Consider the following 17,580-nt stretch of genomic DNA (forward strand, 5'->3'; position numbering starts at 1 on the left):
CTCTGTGCCTATTACCGACGTTTTGTGCGAGACTTCTCCCGACTAGCTGAGCCTCTAAATCGCTTGACAAAGGACGACCAACCTTTCATCTGGGCCCAAGAACAGTAGATGGCCTTCGACGACCTCAAGAACCGCCTCCAAACTGCGCCCATTCTTGGCCACTTCGATGAGGAGGCGGACACGGAACTACACACCGATGCCAGCAACGTTGGCAGCAACGATGCCGCACTCTATCGCGATCTGAAGCGAATTATTCTACCACGGAAAGAGTGCCTTGCTGTCGTTTCGGCGGTAACGAAATTCTGCCCGTACTTGTATGGTCGCCCATTTCGAGTCATGAGCGATCACCACTCGCTTTGTTGGCTCGCGAACCTTAAAGACCCATAATGGAGGCTAGCGCATTGGAGCTTCCGGTTGCAAGAATTCGATGTTACCATCGTGTACAAGTCTGGCAACAAACACAGTGACGCAGGCTGCCTGTCCCATGCTCCTCTCCCGTACACCATTGCTGACACGGAAGACGATCCCGCTTTTCTTGGCGCTTTAACCACGTCCGTCCTTGCTCAACAACAGCGAGATGACGCCGAGCTACGACCCCTCATAGAGTACCTCGAAGGCCGCACCTCGTCGCTGCCCCGCTTTTTCACACGCGGGCTATCGGCGTTCTGCTTACAGGGTGGCATCCTCTACAAGAGAAACTACGGTCCCACGGACACCCCGTACCTGCCCGTGGTCCCAATGGTGCTTCGAGACGAAATTCTGCACGCATGCCACAACGACCTTTCTTCCGGCGACCTCGGCTTTTCTCGCACATTGGCGCGGATACGGCAGAAGTATTGGCCCCGGCTTGCTACAGTTGTCCAGCACTACGTTAAGTCTTGCCGCGAGTGCCAACGTCGGAAGACACCACCTGTGAAGCCGGCCGGCCTATTGAAGCCCATTGATCCGCCTCGAATCCCTTTCCACCAGGTCGGCATGGACTTGCTGGGACCATTTCCGACATCATCATTGGGCAACAGGTACATTATAGTTGCCACCGAATACCTCACCCATTATTGTGAGACGAAAGCCTTTCCCTGCGGCACCGCTGCCGAAATTGCGAACTTTTTCATCTTTAACATTGTCCTCCATCACGGTGCCCCTGCGGTCGTTTTAACTGATCGAGGCACGGCTTTTATATCAACCCTTACTAAGGAAGTTATGCGTCTCAGTGGCACCAGTCACCGTCTATCCACTGCCTACCTTCCTCAAACAAGCGGACTGACTGAGCGACTCAATAAGACCATTGCCGACATGCTTTCCATGTACGTCGACATCGACCATAAGAACTGGGACCAGATATTGCCTTACGTCACGTCACGCTCGCATATAACACTGCTTTTCAAGAGACGACTTGCTTCACGCCCTTCCGTTTGGTGCACGGTCGTGAAGCCACGACTATGCTGGATGCAATGTTACTGCCAGACGTTGCACGTCCATCCGTCGCTGGCGCTGAAGAGTTCGTTCGGCACGCAGAAGCTGCCCGCCAGCTAGTTAGACAGCGAACCCGTACCCAGCAGGAAAGCAACGCTCAAAGTTACAACCTTCATCACCGGGTGGTGCTTTACCACTCTGGCAATCAAGTTTGGGCTTGGACCTCAGTCCGTCTGCGGGGTCGCTCCGGAGAACTTCTGCACCGCTACTTCGGCCCCTTACGAGGGAGGTACTGCGCAAACTTATTGACGTTAACTATGAAGTGCTCCCACAAGAGTCTGTTCACTCCTCCAGGCGGAAGGTGGCATCCAAAATTGTCCAGGTTGCCAGGATGAAGCCCTACCACGCCCGCTAGGATTATTCTGCCAAGTCCGGCGCCACAGACTTTATTCCGGATTTCAGTGATTCCGCGGTATCGGGGCGATGCCCTTTCCAAGAGGAGGAGGGGCAATGCCACAGTTTTAGCTATTTACTGGTGCCGCCATGCGGTGCGACAGCGCCCACTGGACTTCTTTGTCTTCCCCGGCTTGTGCGTTCATTCTCCGAGTGTGTCTGCCTGGCTAGTCCTGGTGTGTCCTTCTGCCCTTTCTGCCGGCTTTCGGTGACAATATCAATTTCCTCTGGAATGCTGCTCGCCCATGGGTGCATGACAAGAAGAAAACTTCACCCTCTGGAGGGAAAGTGCTGGTCTTAGGAGGAGGCCATCTTCCGGATGTTCATCACAAGGTACTGGAGCTTGGACCGAAGTTTTGCCTACAACCAAACCTTCATAAGGTGAAAAAGGTTTCAACTGCATGAGGTATTTCGAGGCAAGTTCCTGAGGACTGTTCCAGGTGCATTTTGGAATGTGTAGATGCAATGAAAAGATGGATGTGGGGGTGGGAAAAAGAGCAAACGTTGCTTGAAGCCTTTGGTAGATTTTTTGACATCCAGTGAGCATCGGGTAGTTCTTTCCGACAAAGAGGGGTACTTCGTTGTTTTACCCGAGCGCTTGTTTAAGAAAAAGGCCGATTCGGCAATCGAAGCTCACTTTAGACCTGTTAAAGCCAAAGCTACAAAGGTAAAGGAACATGCTCTGGAACTTTCGTCGCATTTAAACCTAGAGAATTCGCACTCTAGGATAAAAAAGGCTGAAGGCCTAAGGCTCGAAGTCTTCTTTTCGGCGAAAACTATAAGGACTACATACCCGTCCGTGCTATTGTCACTGAGCGGTCGACTTGGCAACATGTCGTTTCATGCTTCCAGCAAAAGCACCTTAAAGGGCTTTCCTTAGCGGACCCATATCAGATGCCAAATTCTTTGGCTGTTGTGGGCTACCTTAGGAATCACAATCCTAAAGGAGCATCTGCATTCAGTATTGATGTTAAGGGCCTCTTCTACTCGCTGCCACATGACACTCTAATGATATTTGTTAGAGATTGCATTACCAAGGATAATGATGAACAATGCTTTGTCAATGCCTGTGGCATTTCGGTTCCTTCATTTTTAGAAGTGCTATCGTTTTATCTGGCTTCTACCTTTGTTGACTGGAATGGCCATTATTTCTTCTTCAAAAGACCAGCGTTTGTATTGGATCCAAAGTAGCGCCCATCCTCAATGATATCTTCCTGTCTCGAGTTGACACTTATATTGAAAAGAATCTGAATGGCCTTGCAAAAATGGTTTTCAGGTATGCCGATGACTATCTGTTGTTGACAGGCATGAATTTACAAGGAGGGCGGTGGACAATATTAAGATTTTTAAAGAATATGGGTGTAAACGGCAGTTTACCTTCGAAACTCCTACAAATGATTGCCTGCAGTTTTTTGACATAAAGCTTCAATTTATGCAGGCTCATATGTGCTGGATGTATTCTCCGAGGTCAGTAAAACTTCTCTTAAATTTTAAGTCAAGTCACTCAAAAATTGTGAAGTGTGGCATTGCTTCCGCCTGCTTTGGATCGTTTTTGCTCAAGTCGTGCCTTCACGAAATGAAAGAAAGCTTCTGTGAGCAAGTGGACAGAGTAAGATTGGCTGGGTTTCCAGAGGATGTGTTGTTCCTAGCTTCTAGCAAGGTGCTTAAAAAAGCAAAAGATTTTAATAGGTCACTTATTACGGGTTCTGAGGAGGAGAAAGAGAAAAATATTGCAGTTATTCCTCATGTTCATCGGTTTTCTCATCAACTAAAAAACGTGGGTAACAGATATGGTGTTAATGTTCTCTTCTCTGCCCCTCAAAAAGTTAGTAGTGTTTGTGCGAAGGTTGCTGCGCTTTAGCAGCGGCGTATGTGATAAAAGGAAGCGGTGCACCGTGAACCATGGGAACCGCTATGTCAGATGTGCAGAAGGAGTGGTGTATCACATTCCCTTCTCTTGTGGCCGGACCTATATCGGTTAAACGGGCCACTGCCTTAATGGGGCCATGACATGGTCGTTCTTCATATTGCAGTTTTCTGCTTCAGTAAGTAATGCAAGAGGTTATGATTCAATTTCCAAAATTTGGCTGCCCTGGACACGCTTTATTTTTCAAAAAGATACGATCGAAATTGAGACCGGGAGACTCCTCCCACCGGCAGCGACCGCCATATTGAAAGCTCTCGTGACGTCACTAGCACATGCACGAAGCAACGTCGTCTGCTCGCTTTGCTGCAATATGCGCAGCGAGGTCTCATTCCCCCCTGTACTTTCGTGGGCGATCGAAGTAGCAGTTGTCGCCCATATATGAATGACTGGTACCGCAAAAGCGATAATAACAGTAATGCAGTTTTTTTTCGGTATAGGTAGGGTCTGGCTGATGCGACGGCGATCGACGGTCGTTGGGCTGATCGGTACGCAAATGCCGGCGCTGACGCACTGGTCTGTCACACTAGACTAACGACGACGCCAGCACGATCAACGATCGCGTATCTTAGTAATGTTAAAGAGTCAGCTTAGTGGGATTCAGAAGAGAGCGGTAGGGGACTAGTTGGTATGACATTCTATAAACTTAAGAATTTTAACACTTATTGTACCTCATGCTAGCCACGGCGACATACACGATGTGCATGCACTAGCAAAGATGTGCTTTCATTCGGTGCCTGCGCATAGAACTGATCGGCGAGGCAAGCGGCACGGGCAGAAAACGCTGCATGACGGTGCCGCTCGCTGCCATCGCCTGGGCTTGTGCGGCCGAGCGAAAGCTTCACGCCCAGTGAGGCGACGGCCGGAAAAATTGCGCTTGTGCACTTTATCCGTTTTGAAAAAAGCGAAACAGGTGGCTACATATCATATCTTCACACTTTGTTACTAATCAGTGAAGAACTTTTACCATATTCTTGAATTTCGGTTGACGGTGGACCGCTGGCCCCTTTCGTGACGAGGCCTAGCGAGTACGCAAGATTCGTGTGTGCGATTTCGGCGATTGTGGAGAGCGAATTCGCAAGTTTTAGCGCCTGCAAATAGCTGTCGAGCATAGTTTTGGCTACAGTGCCCTCAAAGCGACGACTGCCTACATAGCAGGACGCGAGTACAATAAGGGGGAAGTGCCGATATATGTGACCCATCGGCGTTGACTGTGGACAACAAATCTGGTTGTTTAATTAATTCAAGTAATGTCCAAACGTATTTTTATCTAAACCGATCTAAAATTAAATTTTGGTGACATAAGTGAAAGCAGATACAATTAGTGGAAAGCGCCGGTATCCTACACGAAGCTTTTCCCAAACAGGCAGTATAGCATCATTGGCGCTTATTGCAGTGTTATCATGGTGTGTAAATGAGTAAAAGAGCAATTTGTGAGCAAGAGTACGTAATATTTAAGATAAGGATAACCCATCTGGCGTTTTATGCCACGCAAACGAGCAGTACTGTTTGCGCACAGCCATGTAAACAACCTCAGCGCGGGGCTTCAGTTGTCGTAATCGTCGCACTCCTGGAGCACAATGCGCACTCACAGCAGAATGCTAAATGCTGTGCTATTATTTTGAAGCACTCATTTAGACAGCGGCGACTATTCATTGGTGCGGGCAGTGAAAGCATTCGTTTCGCGTAGGGTTTTGCAAGCGGCTTGATTCCTGCAAAAAGGTTCTATGAGTCGAAGGAAATGTATGTTCAACTTACAAACGCGTACATGCAGCGCAGAAGTCGCCGCACTCGGCACTTTTCTCTCCTTTCGTGTCTCAAGGTTACTGAAGTGCACCTGTTGATAATTTGAGTTTAATTATCGAGCAATGAATAGCGGACAAGAACTTTGTAGCTAGCCACAAAACACCGCGGCCTTCACGGTGGACATCGGCGAAGGCATGCACGGCACGTGCCGCTTTTCACATATGGGAGCACTTGACTGCTCAAAAGAGACCACGCTCATAACATACAAACAGTATGCTTCTAAGCGTAAATAATAAAGCAGCGGTCTATCGATTTCTTTTTCCTCAACAATCGGAAAGTGGGCGGCACGAGCAAGTCCGCTTTCCCAAGGATCACTCAGCTCGCGTACTAAGTTGAAGGCTTCCCAAAAGAGAACACTGAAAATGCATTTTATTTCGCTTGGCTAAAAGAAAAAACTTTTCGAGCGACTGCTGTCTGCGGTGTGCACACAAGCATCTCAACAGCTTGCTGCAGACGATGCGTGGCGTGTATGCGCTCGTGACGTCAGCGATCAGAGGTTGCCAGACCAGCAAGCAGTTCGCAAAAGAAACGAAAAAAATTCGTTTTAAAAATATTTAGCACTCAGAATCAACTGAAAATTGGGGGAATTGTAATTTAATCTGTTGGGAATTAAAGGCAATAAGCAGGGTATGCGCGAAAATAGGCTGTCATGGCCCCTTTAATGTGCTCTTGCAGGAGCATTCTTTGTCCTTGAAAAAGTCGCCTTCATCCAATCTCACTGTTCGAAATGCAGCGGTTGCAAGCCTTTGCTTGATCAAACTGAAATCTTGTATGGACACCCTAATCAGCTAACCAGAGGAGTTTCAGAGGCCTATCACATCCGTAAGAATCAGCACACGTGTCACGTGTGTTGCCGACCCCATGGTGGTTCTGCATGAAAAGGAGTTTTCTTATCTTGACTCGCCTGCATGAGCACTTATTCTGACGCGCCTGGGTGAAGGCTTTGGTTTTGTTTGTGGTTTTTCTCTCTTTTTGTGTGTTTCTTGAATAAATGCCCAGTTGTGAGTAAGCGCTTTTGTTGTTTTGTCTTCCTTGTCCATTGTCCTGAGTGCGTTTTATATATTTTTACTAGAGTTTCCTAACAGACTATGATCAGTGTTCAGTCAGTGCTGATTGGTGTTTATTTAGAGATAAACTGCATGAACTTTATAGAATTATATATCCCTCAAACAAACATTACAGCTAACTTTTATTCCCCGTGGTATAACCTGCAATTAAAGCATATCGATAATAAAAGTGACAAATTTTTCTGGAAGCGAAGTCCTTGGGTAAACCAGAAGTCTTGTCACAGGCAAAAGAATTTAACAGAGTCTATAAAAAACCACTGAAAGAAACGAAAAAGATTTTAATGTGAGATTGCCTTCAATGTTAACAAGCAACCTTAAAAAGTTTTGGAGCATCATAAACAAGCAAGAGCAATCAAACATATCACTTTGTGATTCTGAATCAAATCCAGTTCCAGCTACTGACTCTATTAATATTCTAAATGGAAATTATGGTAAAGCCTTTTCACACACTTCTAATGCAACTCCCCTTGATTATGACTATGACATTGAGCTTCTGATAAACCCGATAAGACTTGATTATTCTGGAATCATTAAAATATATTTAAAACATAAAACTGAGTTCATCTTGCAGACCTGACAACATTAATTCTAAAATATTAAAGAACAGTGAAGTTTACACCACTATCATATTATCTAAAATATTTGAACAATTGCTTGAGCTAGGTATACTGCCAGAGGACTGGAAATTAGCTAAGGTGTTTCCACTTCATAAATCTGGCGACAAGCACTCATAAGCTAATTATTGACCAATATCACTAACGAGCATTTGCTGCAAAATCATGGAGCATGTCATATTTTCACACGTGGGGAGATTTCTTGAATCAAACTCATTTTTCACCCCTATGCAACGTGGCTTCTGAACATTCTTTTTCTTGCAAAACACAGCTTCTCACTTTGACTAACGCATCTAATTTTTTTTCTTGACTATGGGTCTGAAGCCGATTGTATTTTTTAGATTTTTGTGAAGCATTTGAGAAAGTGCCTCACAAAACGCTTTTTTACAAACTTGGAAAACTGAATATTAACCTTAACGTATTGGCGTGGATTGAATCCTTCCTGACAAATCGTTCACAATTCGTGCAAACATCTGGTGTGCGACAGGGATTGGTTCTCGGTACCTTACATTTTCTTGTTGATACTAACTATCTACCTACCAAGCTTCTATGTTCAAAGAGACTTTTTCTTATCTTGTGATTGAGAATACTAACGATGTTGCATTGCTATAAACTGACCTGGACGCAATCTCTAGGGTGTTCTATATGATATATTACCCTTAATACATATAAACGCAAAGTGATGCACTTCTTAAGTCGTGAAACCAGAAACTCGCCAGTCTATTTTATTAGCAATATATCTTTACTACCAGTTGCATCCTATAAATATATCTTTTTTTAGCCCCGAACCTCACTTGAAATGATCATGTCAGCCCCATTGTCGCTAATCGCATGCTGTGATACTTGAAAAGAAAATTTTCAATAACCTCTGTCAAATTAACGCTTTATAAATCTTTTGTGCGTACAAAGCTAGAATATGTTTTGTTGATACGGGACCCCCAAACTGAGTCACTGGCAGTAGCTATTGGCGCAGTACGAAATTGCACAGACCGTTTTATTTTTTCTAACTATAGTTGTACAGCAAGCACAACAGTTTTCATGTTCAAGCATTATTCTTGTTGTTCTTAATACCACTTGTACACTTCTTGCTAATTGCAGTGTTGTTGGTTTGTATTATAGCTGCTGTTGTGACTGTTTCTATACAACACCCTGCGACCCTAGCTCACCAATAAAGTTTTCAGGAGACCAAATCATGCCAAGAAACATTTATTTATCCATGAGACATCTGTCACAACTCATCGTCGCTAGTGAGAAGTATGCAGTCATGGTCATCACCATCTTGTGAGCTGCTGCTGGCCGTCGGAAGCGGTGCTAAGATGTCACGCGTGTAAAATGCTGCACAGACCACGTTGGTGGGTAGTCCATACCGGGGATCAATGGCCCATTGCATCACTTCGCTCAAAAGAAACGCGCCTCAGCTGCCCTGTCAGTGTGTGTGGGCTTTCCAGTTGGAGCCATTCTTTGCAGAATGCACCAATGCGGTCTATGAAGAACAGATTGCCCATTGCCACGACCAGTGGCTGAAGAATAAGTGTCAATCTGCCCAGAATGATGACCAGGGTCCGTATTCCAAGTTTGCGAAATAATTGAAACTGCCACGGTCAGCCTCACCTGATTGGTTGAAATGCCGGAAGTGGATGTCAGTTTGGTTGTGACTATATGCTTTGTCGGTAGACTGTATGCTTCAGGCAACCTTTGGCATACAGTTGTGCGTCGCCTTAGGCTCAGGCTGTTCAGTTTCATGAAATTTTTCACTGATTTCTTTGACGCCTTAAACTCAGTGCACGGAGTGCATAGTTCCTCTACAATAGTGCCTGCCTTCGCTTCAATGTCGTCGTAGCAAACACTAAGGCTCATACTTCTTTGGTTGTGAACCGCCTCATCAATAGCGGGGTAACGTCCGGACTTCGGTCCGCAAAAGGAATGGCGTGTAGCAGCACATGCAAAGATCTTGCTTCTTTGTTTTCTGCATTCCCTCACACCTTTTTCTGACACGTCAAACTTCCACCTATCCACCTATGTGGCGGCGATGTTTGCTGACTCACTGTAGGATTGCTTGTCACTTGATAGCCGCGCTGTATTTTTGCTGAGGCTGTGTGGCATCTTGGCGTCCGTCGAGCAGACACACAAACCTCACACACCACTGCTAGTGACTGTCACCTTGGCGAAGTGAAATGCAGAAATGGCAAAACGGCATGCAGAATTGTGCGAAAACGCTTCTGTGTGCATATGACTGGCCACGTGGTTTACTGTATTCACTCACTTAATATGAGCACCCCTAATTTATTGTCCCTGGTTTATATAAAAAAAAACTTTTACTCGCATATTTTATGCTTCCTGCTGCGTCAGACCACCAGCAAGCATGCAGGTGTGCGCAAAGCAGGATTGAGAATATGGGCGTGGCTGCGTTGCTGTGTGCTTCCGGTAACCTCTGGTGCCAGATTCCGAAGCTACCGAACCATAAGCTATTCTCTTTGCTGCTAGGCAGCCAGCCCGCACACAACGGCGTCATATTGTCACCTGTTATTTCTGTCTCTCTTTGACTGCTGGCATCGCGCGTTTATGCCATTGAGCTGTGCATTCCTGTTCAAATTCCTGTTTTTTTTAACCAGACTTGCTTTCACACTGTGTGTGACAACTATTATGCAATTGTGTGTGAACGGGGCGTGATATTATCCGCGACTGGTCGAAACTACTTTTGACCCTGCACTAAGGTTGACTTCAATTATGAGTCGACCCCCAACCTTTGGAATATCATTTTTCAATAAAACATCGACTTGTAATTAGCAGTATTGGTACCTTTCATGTAAAGCAACTAATTTCTCACTGTAAGCAACACCACCATCAAAAAAACAAAAAACTTAAACAGTCCTCGGTGGATTGTAGCGTTAGCAGCTAAACATTTGTTATATTCGAGGTCAACACACTAAGTTCATTATATCTGAGGTAGCAAAGGGAAGTTTGTTATATCTGAGGTAGCATGCTTAGGTTTGTTACTATATCCGAGGTACTGTTCCTAGCTCGGTGTGCAGGTTGCCACTTGTCAGCCGTGACAGCTGGGGCACCTGCGCTGGCAGATGCTATTTCCGTTTGCACTGACCCCTCTGATGCCAGCACATTAACAGTACCGTGTCTTGGTTTCAGTTGCTCTTGGCTTCTAATGTGCTAATGCTGGTGGCACTAATTGTCCACCTTGGTGACTCATAGCTGTTGCATTTTGCTGCTGAGTGCAAGCTTGAGGTTTGGTTCCCAGCTTTAGCAGGCACATTTCACTGGAGATGAATTAGACTGATGCCTGTGATGTAAAAGACACTCCGGTGCTTGTACTAGCCGATAAAAGGCAGAGAGAGGTGGTTACAGGGGGCACACGCATGCACTGGTGGATGCAGTTAGCTTGAACAACTGAAATACCCAAATTGTTTGAGCTTGCAAGGAGTCAGAAGGCAGGATATACAATCACAGAGCACGTGGAGGCTCAGAATTAGAATTTTGCGACAGTTGTTGCAGCTAACGTATGGGGAGGAGTACAGGCACTTCTTTTCCCCTGTGCGCAGCCCCGTGTTTGACGGCCTCTACGACTTCTGCTCGATGTACACGGGGGCCTCTCTGGAGGGGGCCGTCAAGCTGAACAATGAGGTGAGCCTCGATGACATTTTACATCCCCCCGGTTTACTTGCAGGAAAACTTTTTGCATGCCCTGGAAGATGGAAATATTTAAATAATTAAGGAGTCAGGAAAAGTCATTGGTCAAGTATGTCCTTCAGTTGCATGTGAAACAAGTCCTTGTGTCGTTATGCAATATGTTATGCAAGCAAGGCAGCAATGTTGGCTTGTTGGTTGTACAGTAAAACCTCGATGATTCCAACTCGCTAAATTTGAAACCCCGAATAATGTGAAGGATTTCTGCGGATCCATAATTTCTAATGTAAATTTGACTTGACAATTGCAAGCAGCAGTGTGCACCAGTCCGGTTTATTTGAAGCTCTGAGATGTCATGCGGGGATGTCCAATCCCACTTTAGCTGCAAGCCGATGAAGTGATGGCTCCTCGGAGCTGTGAGGCGATGCTGCACAGCAATGCCAGTTAATAATGCCGGTGCTCGATATGCGAAGTGCCCCACCCCCAGTACTCTAAACACACAAACCTATTTCGTACCGCCTCTGGACCACTGGAGCATGTGCCTGCGGAGGAGAAGACGTGCTTCACTGCAACGCAGGTGTCATTACTAATTTCTAAGTGGTGTACTCTCGGCTGTTCTTCAAGGCACGGCCGCACTGATGGTAGTGGTGTGTGCGCTTGGCACTCCTCTCCAGCCTGGCCGTGACCAAGGCAGCGTCTAGTGGAGGCATTGAAACATCTCTTAGCTCTAGCAGCATCAGTGCGTCCCACGACTGGTTGACTGTGTGCAATGCCGGTCTTTGCCGTTTTTTTTTAGTAGTGTGCTGTGATAAGAGGGTTATGTCGACATTTCTTGAAAAACAGCCATACTGAAATTCGAGCTTGACCTATACACTGCGCCGACCTATTTGCGGGGTCTGGGTAGATTTGGACGAGTGCCAGGTAGTATGCGCCCCATGCTTGTGCCTGTTCCCGGCAGGACGCATGGAGCTCCTTGCATAAAAAAAAATCGTCAGTTCGTGTGCTGATCGGTTCTGCTGAAGAAAATTCGAATTGTGTGCCGTTTACCCAGCTCGTTTGCGCTGGTGGTCCCTTCCTCGGTCGAGCGGTAGGCAGCTCGAGGGCAAACCAGATTCTGATGATATAGGGTGACCGAAAAATACTGTAGCACAAAAAAACAATAACTTTTCAACGCACAAATGAAATTGGGCGCTCTTTTTTTTATTTGAAAAAACATTCAATTCCATACAACAGCATATATTTGAAGTTCAAAATGTCCGTGTTGTGCTTCGATACAGACTCCTAGACACTTGTCGACCTTCTTCGAAATAGCTGCGACGCCGTCGGAAGTGATTTCGCTCCAGGCCTTTTTAAGAGCAGGGTTCACCGATTCTTTGGGTTTGTGCTTGAAAGAGCATGCTTTTGTCTCCACTATTCCCTAAACAGCGAAGTAGTCCTACAGACTGAGACCGGGTTTAATGTGACAGCCAAGCTTTGTCCAGAAGGTGAGGAGGTTTGCCTCATACCACTCGGGGGTCTTCTTCACACTGTGTGCTGGAAGCCAGTCTTGCTGAAGCTGCCAGTAAACGTTTCTAGCATTCTCTTGAGACCCGGGAATGGTTAGCTCGGAGTGTGTCTTCGCATTGATTTGGCCCATTTTTTTTTCACAAAAACAAGCTCCATCTCTTCAAGGCCTGAAGTCACCAAAAACCATAATGCTCTTGGTTCCAACAGGTCTTTTTGCTCTCGCGCAATTTGCAGAGAACTGTTCGGCAGCAAGCCTCAATGTTTATGCTTATTCCAGGCCAGGTCTTCTATTTGCTGAACAGAATCCAGTTCAGGGCTTCACTGCAGCTGAGCTGCTTCATCATGTGGCAGTTTTTTAGTCTGGAGGCCTTCATCTGGTCACTGAGCAGCCGTCGTTTTGCTAACTTGTGCACTTGGAGCTCTAGGTCCTGTATGACATAGGCGAAACGGGAAAATTCCCCAGAAGATTGAAAGAGCATCAGCGCGATGTTGATAACCACAAAGTGACTTCCAATGCGATTGCCGAGCACGCGCACGAAAAAACTCATGATATCGCCTGGGACAACGCCGCAATTCTTTCCAAAGAGCGGAACCTGACGGCACGGCTTTTGCTTGAGTCATCATTCATCCAGACGACACCTGATACCATGAACCAGAAGGAAGGGACGATGCCACCCGTGTACATACAGTCATTACGTCATATTCTGGGTATTTAAGTTTCGACCACTGCCATTTTAGCCTCATTGTGAACAAGGAACCCGTGCGGGTTCCGAAACGTCAATTTGTTATTACTTTGACTGGGTCATTGACTGTAATCTTTTGCTTCTACTAATGCCTGACCAGACGAACTTTCGTCGAACCCTTGACTATGTCCTTCCTGTATGACAAGTAGCTACATGGTAGAGCAGCTGACTTTAGGCTCCCCAGCGAGTTTTTTCATGTTTTTCAGGAGATTCTGCGTGATTTTTGTGCACAGGGCCAATATAATCTCCCAGATTCTGGTTGTTTGAGGTCTTCCACTGTACTGCTGCTGTCTTCTGGAAAAGGTTTCAGGCACAGTGGACATGCTCTTTCAGCAATTTGAGCATCTCCGGAATCACCATTATCTTCCTGTGGCGCCACATAGCGCGTTACAATACTTTTTGGTCGCCCTGTATTTCAGGGGTCAAGGGCATGCGTTGCGCTGGAATGCAAAACTACAGGACCGTTTGCAGTTGAGTTTGCAGTCGGGCAGCACACGAATGTGGAGGCGGAGGGGAATGCCACTTTTATTTCCATTGGCTTCTGACTTTTCTCCTTGTGGCTGCATCGTTACGCGTGTGTTGCTTTGAGTTGCATGCGTGCTGTGATGACATCCTGCAGGAAACTGCCAAACAAAATACGGCAGCGGGAAGGACAGGGGTCGGCATTTTTTTTTTCTTGCAAAAGCTACTTGCTGGATGTTCAACTTTTATGCGGGGATATACAGTAATTGCAAGGTCCATCCACTAAAGGTAGCTAATTCAAGCAGTGCAATTTTTTGCCTGGGTTCATTTTTTTGCTGTGTTCAATTAATTCGTAAACTCGGTTAATTCGAACATTTTTTGCAGGTTCCAACGGCTTTGAATTAACGAGGTTTAACTGTACATTTGTGAAGGAAATAATGTGCTACACTAAGAATTCGACGGGTCAAGCAGGTTGCACAGGATAAGCGTGCGCTGACAACTGGTTCTATTGAAAAAAGAGGGTGCTTTAATACAGTTCATGCCAGCTGATTCGCACAGTGAAGGATTGGGCAAAGATAACGGTCACCGTAACGCATGCATAGAAACGGCAAAATGTTCCTGCGAAAGGCAGACGGTGACCGGACTATCTTGATACGAAGCCAATCTGACCTTCCAACGTAGCTAGCTCTCGCAAATCAAGAATACTTTTTTTTTTCTGTCCAACTGCCATGCATCTGGGCCTGGTAGCATTAAACGATTTAGTTGCAACACATGGAGCTACAAAAAAGAGTCTCCTGAACTGTTTTCATTTAAATGTGCAGTCAATTAGTAACAAAGTTTCAGAGCTCGAATGTTTATTTCAGAAGCTAAATTATTATTTTGACGTCCTCATGTTCACGCAAACATGGCAGTCGGACAGTGCAAATACTTTCCAGCTTCCAGGGATGAAATCCTTCTGCGTGTACAGGTCTATTCGCCGGGGAGGAGGCGTGTCTTTACTAGTGAGTGAGTCCTTGCCAGCGACCTTACTTTCGGAGTTTTCATGTGTAACCCGCAATTACGAGGTTGTGTGTGTACAGGTGCATGCCCTTGTCATCACTGTTTGTTACCAGTGGTTGTATGAGTGATTTTATTTATCTTGAAAATCTGTTGTCAGTTGGTAATGAGAATCAATACAAGATTATTCTTGGTGGTGACTTTAATATTGACATGGGTTGCACCAGCACACAGAAGCTTGAATTTGAAAATATGCTCTTGTGTAATGGCTGTGCAAATCTTATAAGCTCAACCATGCGAATCACCCTTTACTCAGAAACTATCTTAGATCTATTTATATCTAACTGTGATCCATCTTCCATAAAAAGTTGCGTGCTCGCGTATTCTGTCAGCGATCATTTACCGATATGCTGCAGCATTGATATGAATATTTCCAGAATTTCTTTTCCAGTTGTGGCTACGACCTATCAAGTTATTTCCCAGGCAGCTCTTGATGCTTTTCGCCTAGAAAGTAGTAAATTATGCTGGGACAGTGTCTTTCGCGAGAGTGACGTGAACATTGCTTATGGGGCTTTTCTGTGCTCGTTCACTTCAGTTTACAAAAAGTATTTTGTTTACAAACCTGCCCCCAGAGGAAAAGGTTGTCTAATGCCATGGATAACACGCCCGCTTCTGAGAAAAATTGAAAAGAAAGACCGTCTGTTCAAAAAGTTTACGCGTACCCGTGAAGAGGCAGATCTTGGCAATTTTAAATCCTTTATACATACTCATTAAAGCTGCGAACTGGGCGAGTTGGTATTGATTCATATTTGAACAGCGCAATAAAACAACGGGACACAACGAAGAAAGGACACCACTTTCCTTTCGCAATTCTCTAAACAAAGAACTGAAGATGTCAAGGGAAACATACTATTTTCGCATTTTTTCTTCTTGTTCGATGCTTTCAAACGTTATGTGGAACAAGTTAAATTCCCTAATGGGGCGAAATGAAAAGACACAGAAATTTTTCATGATGGACAGGTGTTGAATGGACAAAATATGGTTGATACATTTAATGGCTATTTTGTACACCGAGACTTTAGCGCTGTAGCACATAAAACTTGTTCTATACTAGGACCAGAAAATCTTAACAATTTATTTTTAGAGCCAACAGATGCAACTGAAGTCAGTTCTACATTTTTAAACCTGAAAAACTCCCATAGCTGCGACTCTGGTGGTGTGCAGATTAGACCTGTTAAATACGTATAATAGATATTATCGGTCCAGTCCTGTCATACCTTTTTAGCCTGTGTATTTCTTCCGGCATATTTCCTTACAAAATGCAAGTCACACGTGTCATGCCTATCTTCAAGAAAGGCGATAGTCTTGACGTTTCAAACTATCGACCTATTTTTATTCTCCCTGTTTTTTCAAAGGGTTTAGAAAAGGTTCTGTTCAAGTGAATAACTTGTTTCTGCAACAAATACAATGTTATAACTAAAGCCCAATACGGTTTTCGAAAAATTGTGTCCACTGAACTTGCTCTCATGGATCAAACGGAATATATATTATAGAAGTTTGAGGATAAACAGCTGGTTGCTGGTATCTTTATGGACTTCACCCAGGCATTCGACTACATCAGACACTCAATTTGCTTGATAAATTAAACCATTATGGAATCCGCGGTTTCCCCTTGAAGTTAATAAATAGCTATCTTTCACACAGGATACAGTTTGTCTCAGTAAATGACTTCATATCTAGTGAACAGCAAATTATTGCAGGCGTCCCGCAAGGAAGCATTCTCGGACCATTACTTTTTAATTTGTATATAAATGACATAACCCACAAATTCTCTCGGCATTAAGCTAGTCCTATATGCGGATGACACGAGTATCTTTATTTAATTATTTGTTTATTTGAAATACCTTTTACAGGCCCGTAGGGCATTGTGTAAGGGGGCGGCAAAGCATCAAGAACAAATTCAAAAGGGGACAAACAAAAACCAGGAAACAAGGCACTATACATGATGAGTAAAAAATTTGATGCACTTCAATATAATACAGAACAGTTGACTTAGGAACACAGAAATAGGAACGCGTCATAAGTAAAGGTAAAGTTGACATAGGGACACCGAAATAAATCCAAAAAAAGGGACCCAGGGTACATCACACAAAAAATAAAATTAAAAAGCACATGGCACGTTTACTAGTGTCAACAAAATTTGGAAACAGAAATACAAACAAAAGGAGAGAAAAAAGTAAACGAAATGTGTAACGGAAAACGTAAAAGAGATTGCATCAACATGTTAAGATGGCTTCAGTGAAGTGTGCAATGAGTTGGCGATGGAAGGTATCAGGACTAGACAGTTGTCTGGGAGGTTATTCCATAATCTGATGGCTCGCGGAAGTGCTGATGAATTGAAAACTAATGTGTCACCATAGATGCGTGTGAAACTGAGATGATTGTGCAATCTTGTGGACGGGCGAGATGGGACATTTAGGGGAAATGAGCATGATCTATTGGAGTGCACGTACTTGTGAAATAATGTTAGCAAAGCGATGTCACGGTGTATGCCTAAAGATTGCAAAGAAAGAGCGGTTTTAATCTGAATGACGCTTGAATGGTAGTTATAGTTTTTAGAGATGAATCGGGATGCCCTATTTTGAATGGTTTCTTATGTGGTGACCATGTTGTAATAAGGAGACCAAATGGAGGAAGCGAACTCAAGCTGTGGTCGAACAAATGTTAGGTGTGCCTTGTTTCGCAATATTAGCAGGAGAATTTCGTAAGTTACGGCGTATGTACCCTAATCACTTTGAGGCCGCAGCGCATATGGATGTGATATGAAAAGAGCATGAAAGATCGGACGAAAGGTTAACACCAAGGTATTTGTAATGGGATACATGGGAGAGTATGTCATCTTGAATATGGTATGTATAGTTAGAATTGTTATGTTTCCGGTTGAATGAGATGATTTT

The 17,580-nt window shown here is 44.8% G+C and overlaps 1 protein-coding gene across 2 annotated transcripts in view; it reads left to right on the forward strand.

Annotated features, from left to right (window-relative positions):
• Positions 1 to 17,580, forward strand: part of LOC144110595 (histone deacetylase 3-like) — a 143,362-nt gene that overhangs the window by 51,078 nt on the left and 74,704 nt on the right. For both annotated transcript variants that reach the window (XM_077643614.1, XM_077643613.1), the window contains exon 4: positions 10,832 to 10,913. In XM_077643614.1, coding sequence (XP_077499740.1) covers positions 10,832 to 10,913 — 82 coding nt within the window. The remainder of the gene's footprint in view (positions 1 to 10,831; positions 10,914 to 17,580) is intronic.

The sequence above is a fragment of the Amblyomma americanum genome, chromosome 11, assembly GCF_052857255.1.
Source record: "Amblyomma americanum isolate KBUSLIRL-KWMA chromosome 11, ASM5285725v1, whole genome shotgun sequence".
NCBI classification, from domain to species: domain Eukaryota; kingdom Metazoa; phylum Arthropoda; class Arachnida; order Ixodida; family Ixodidae; genus Amblyomma; species Amblyomma americanum.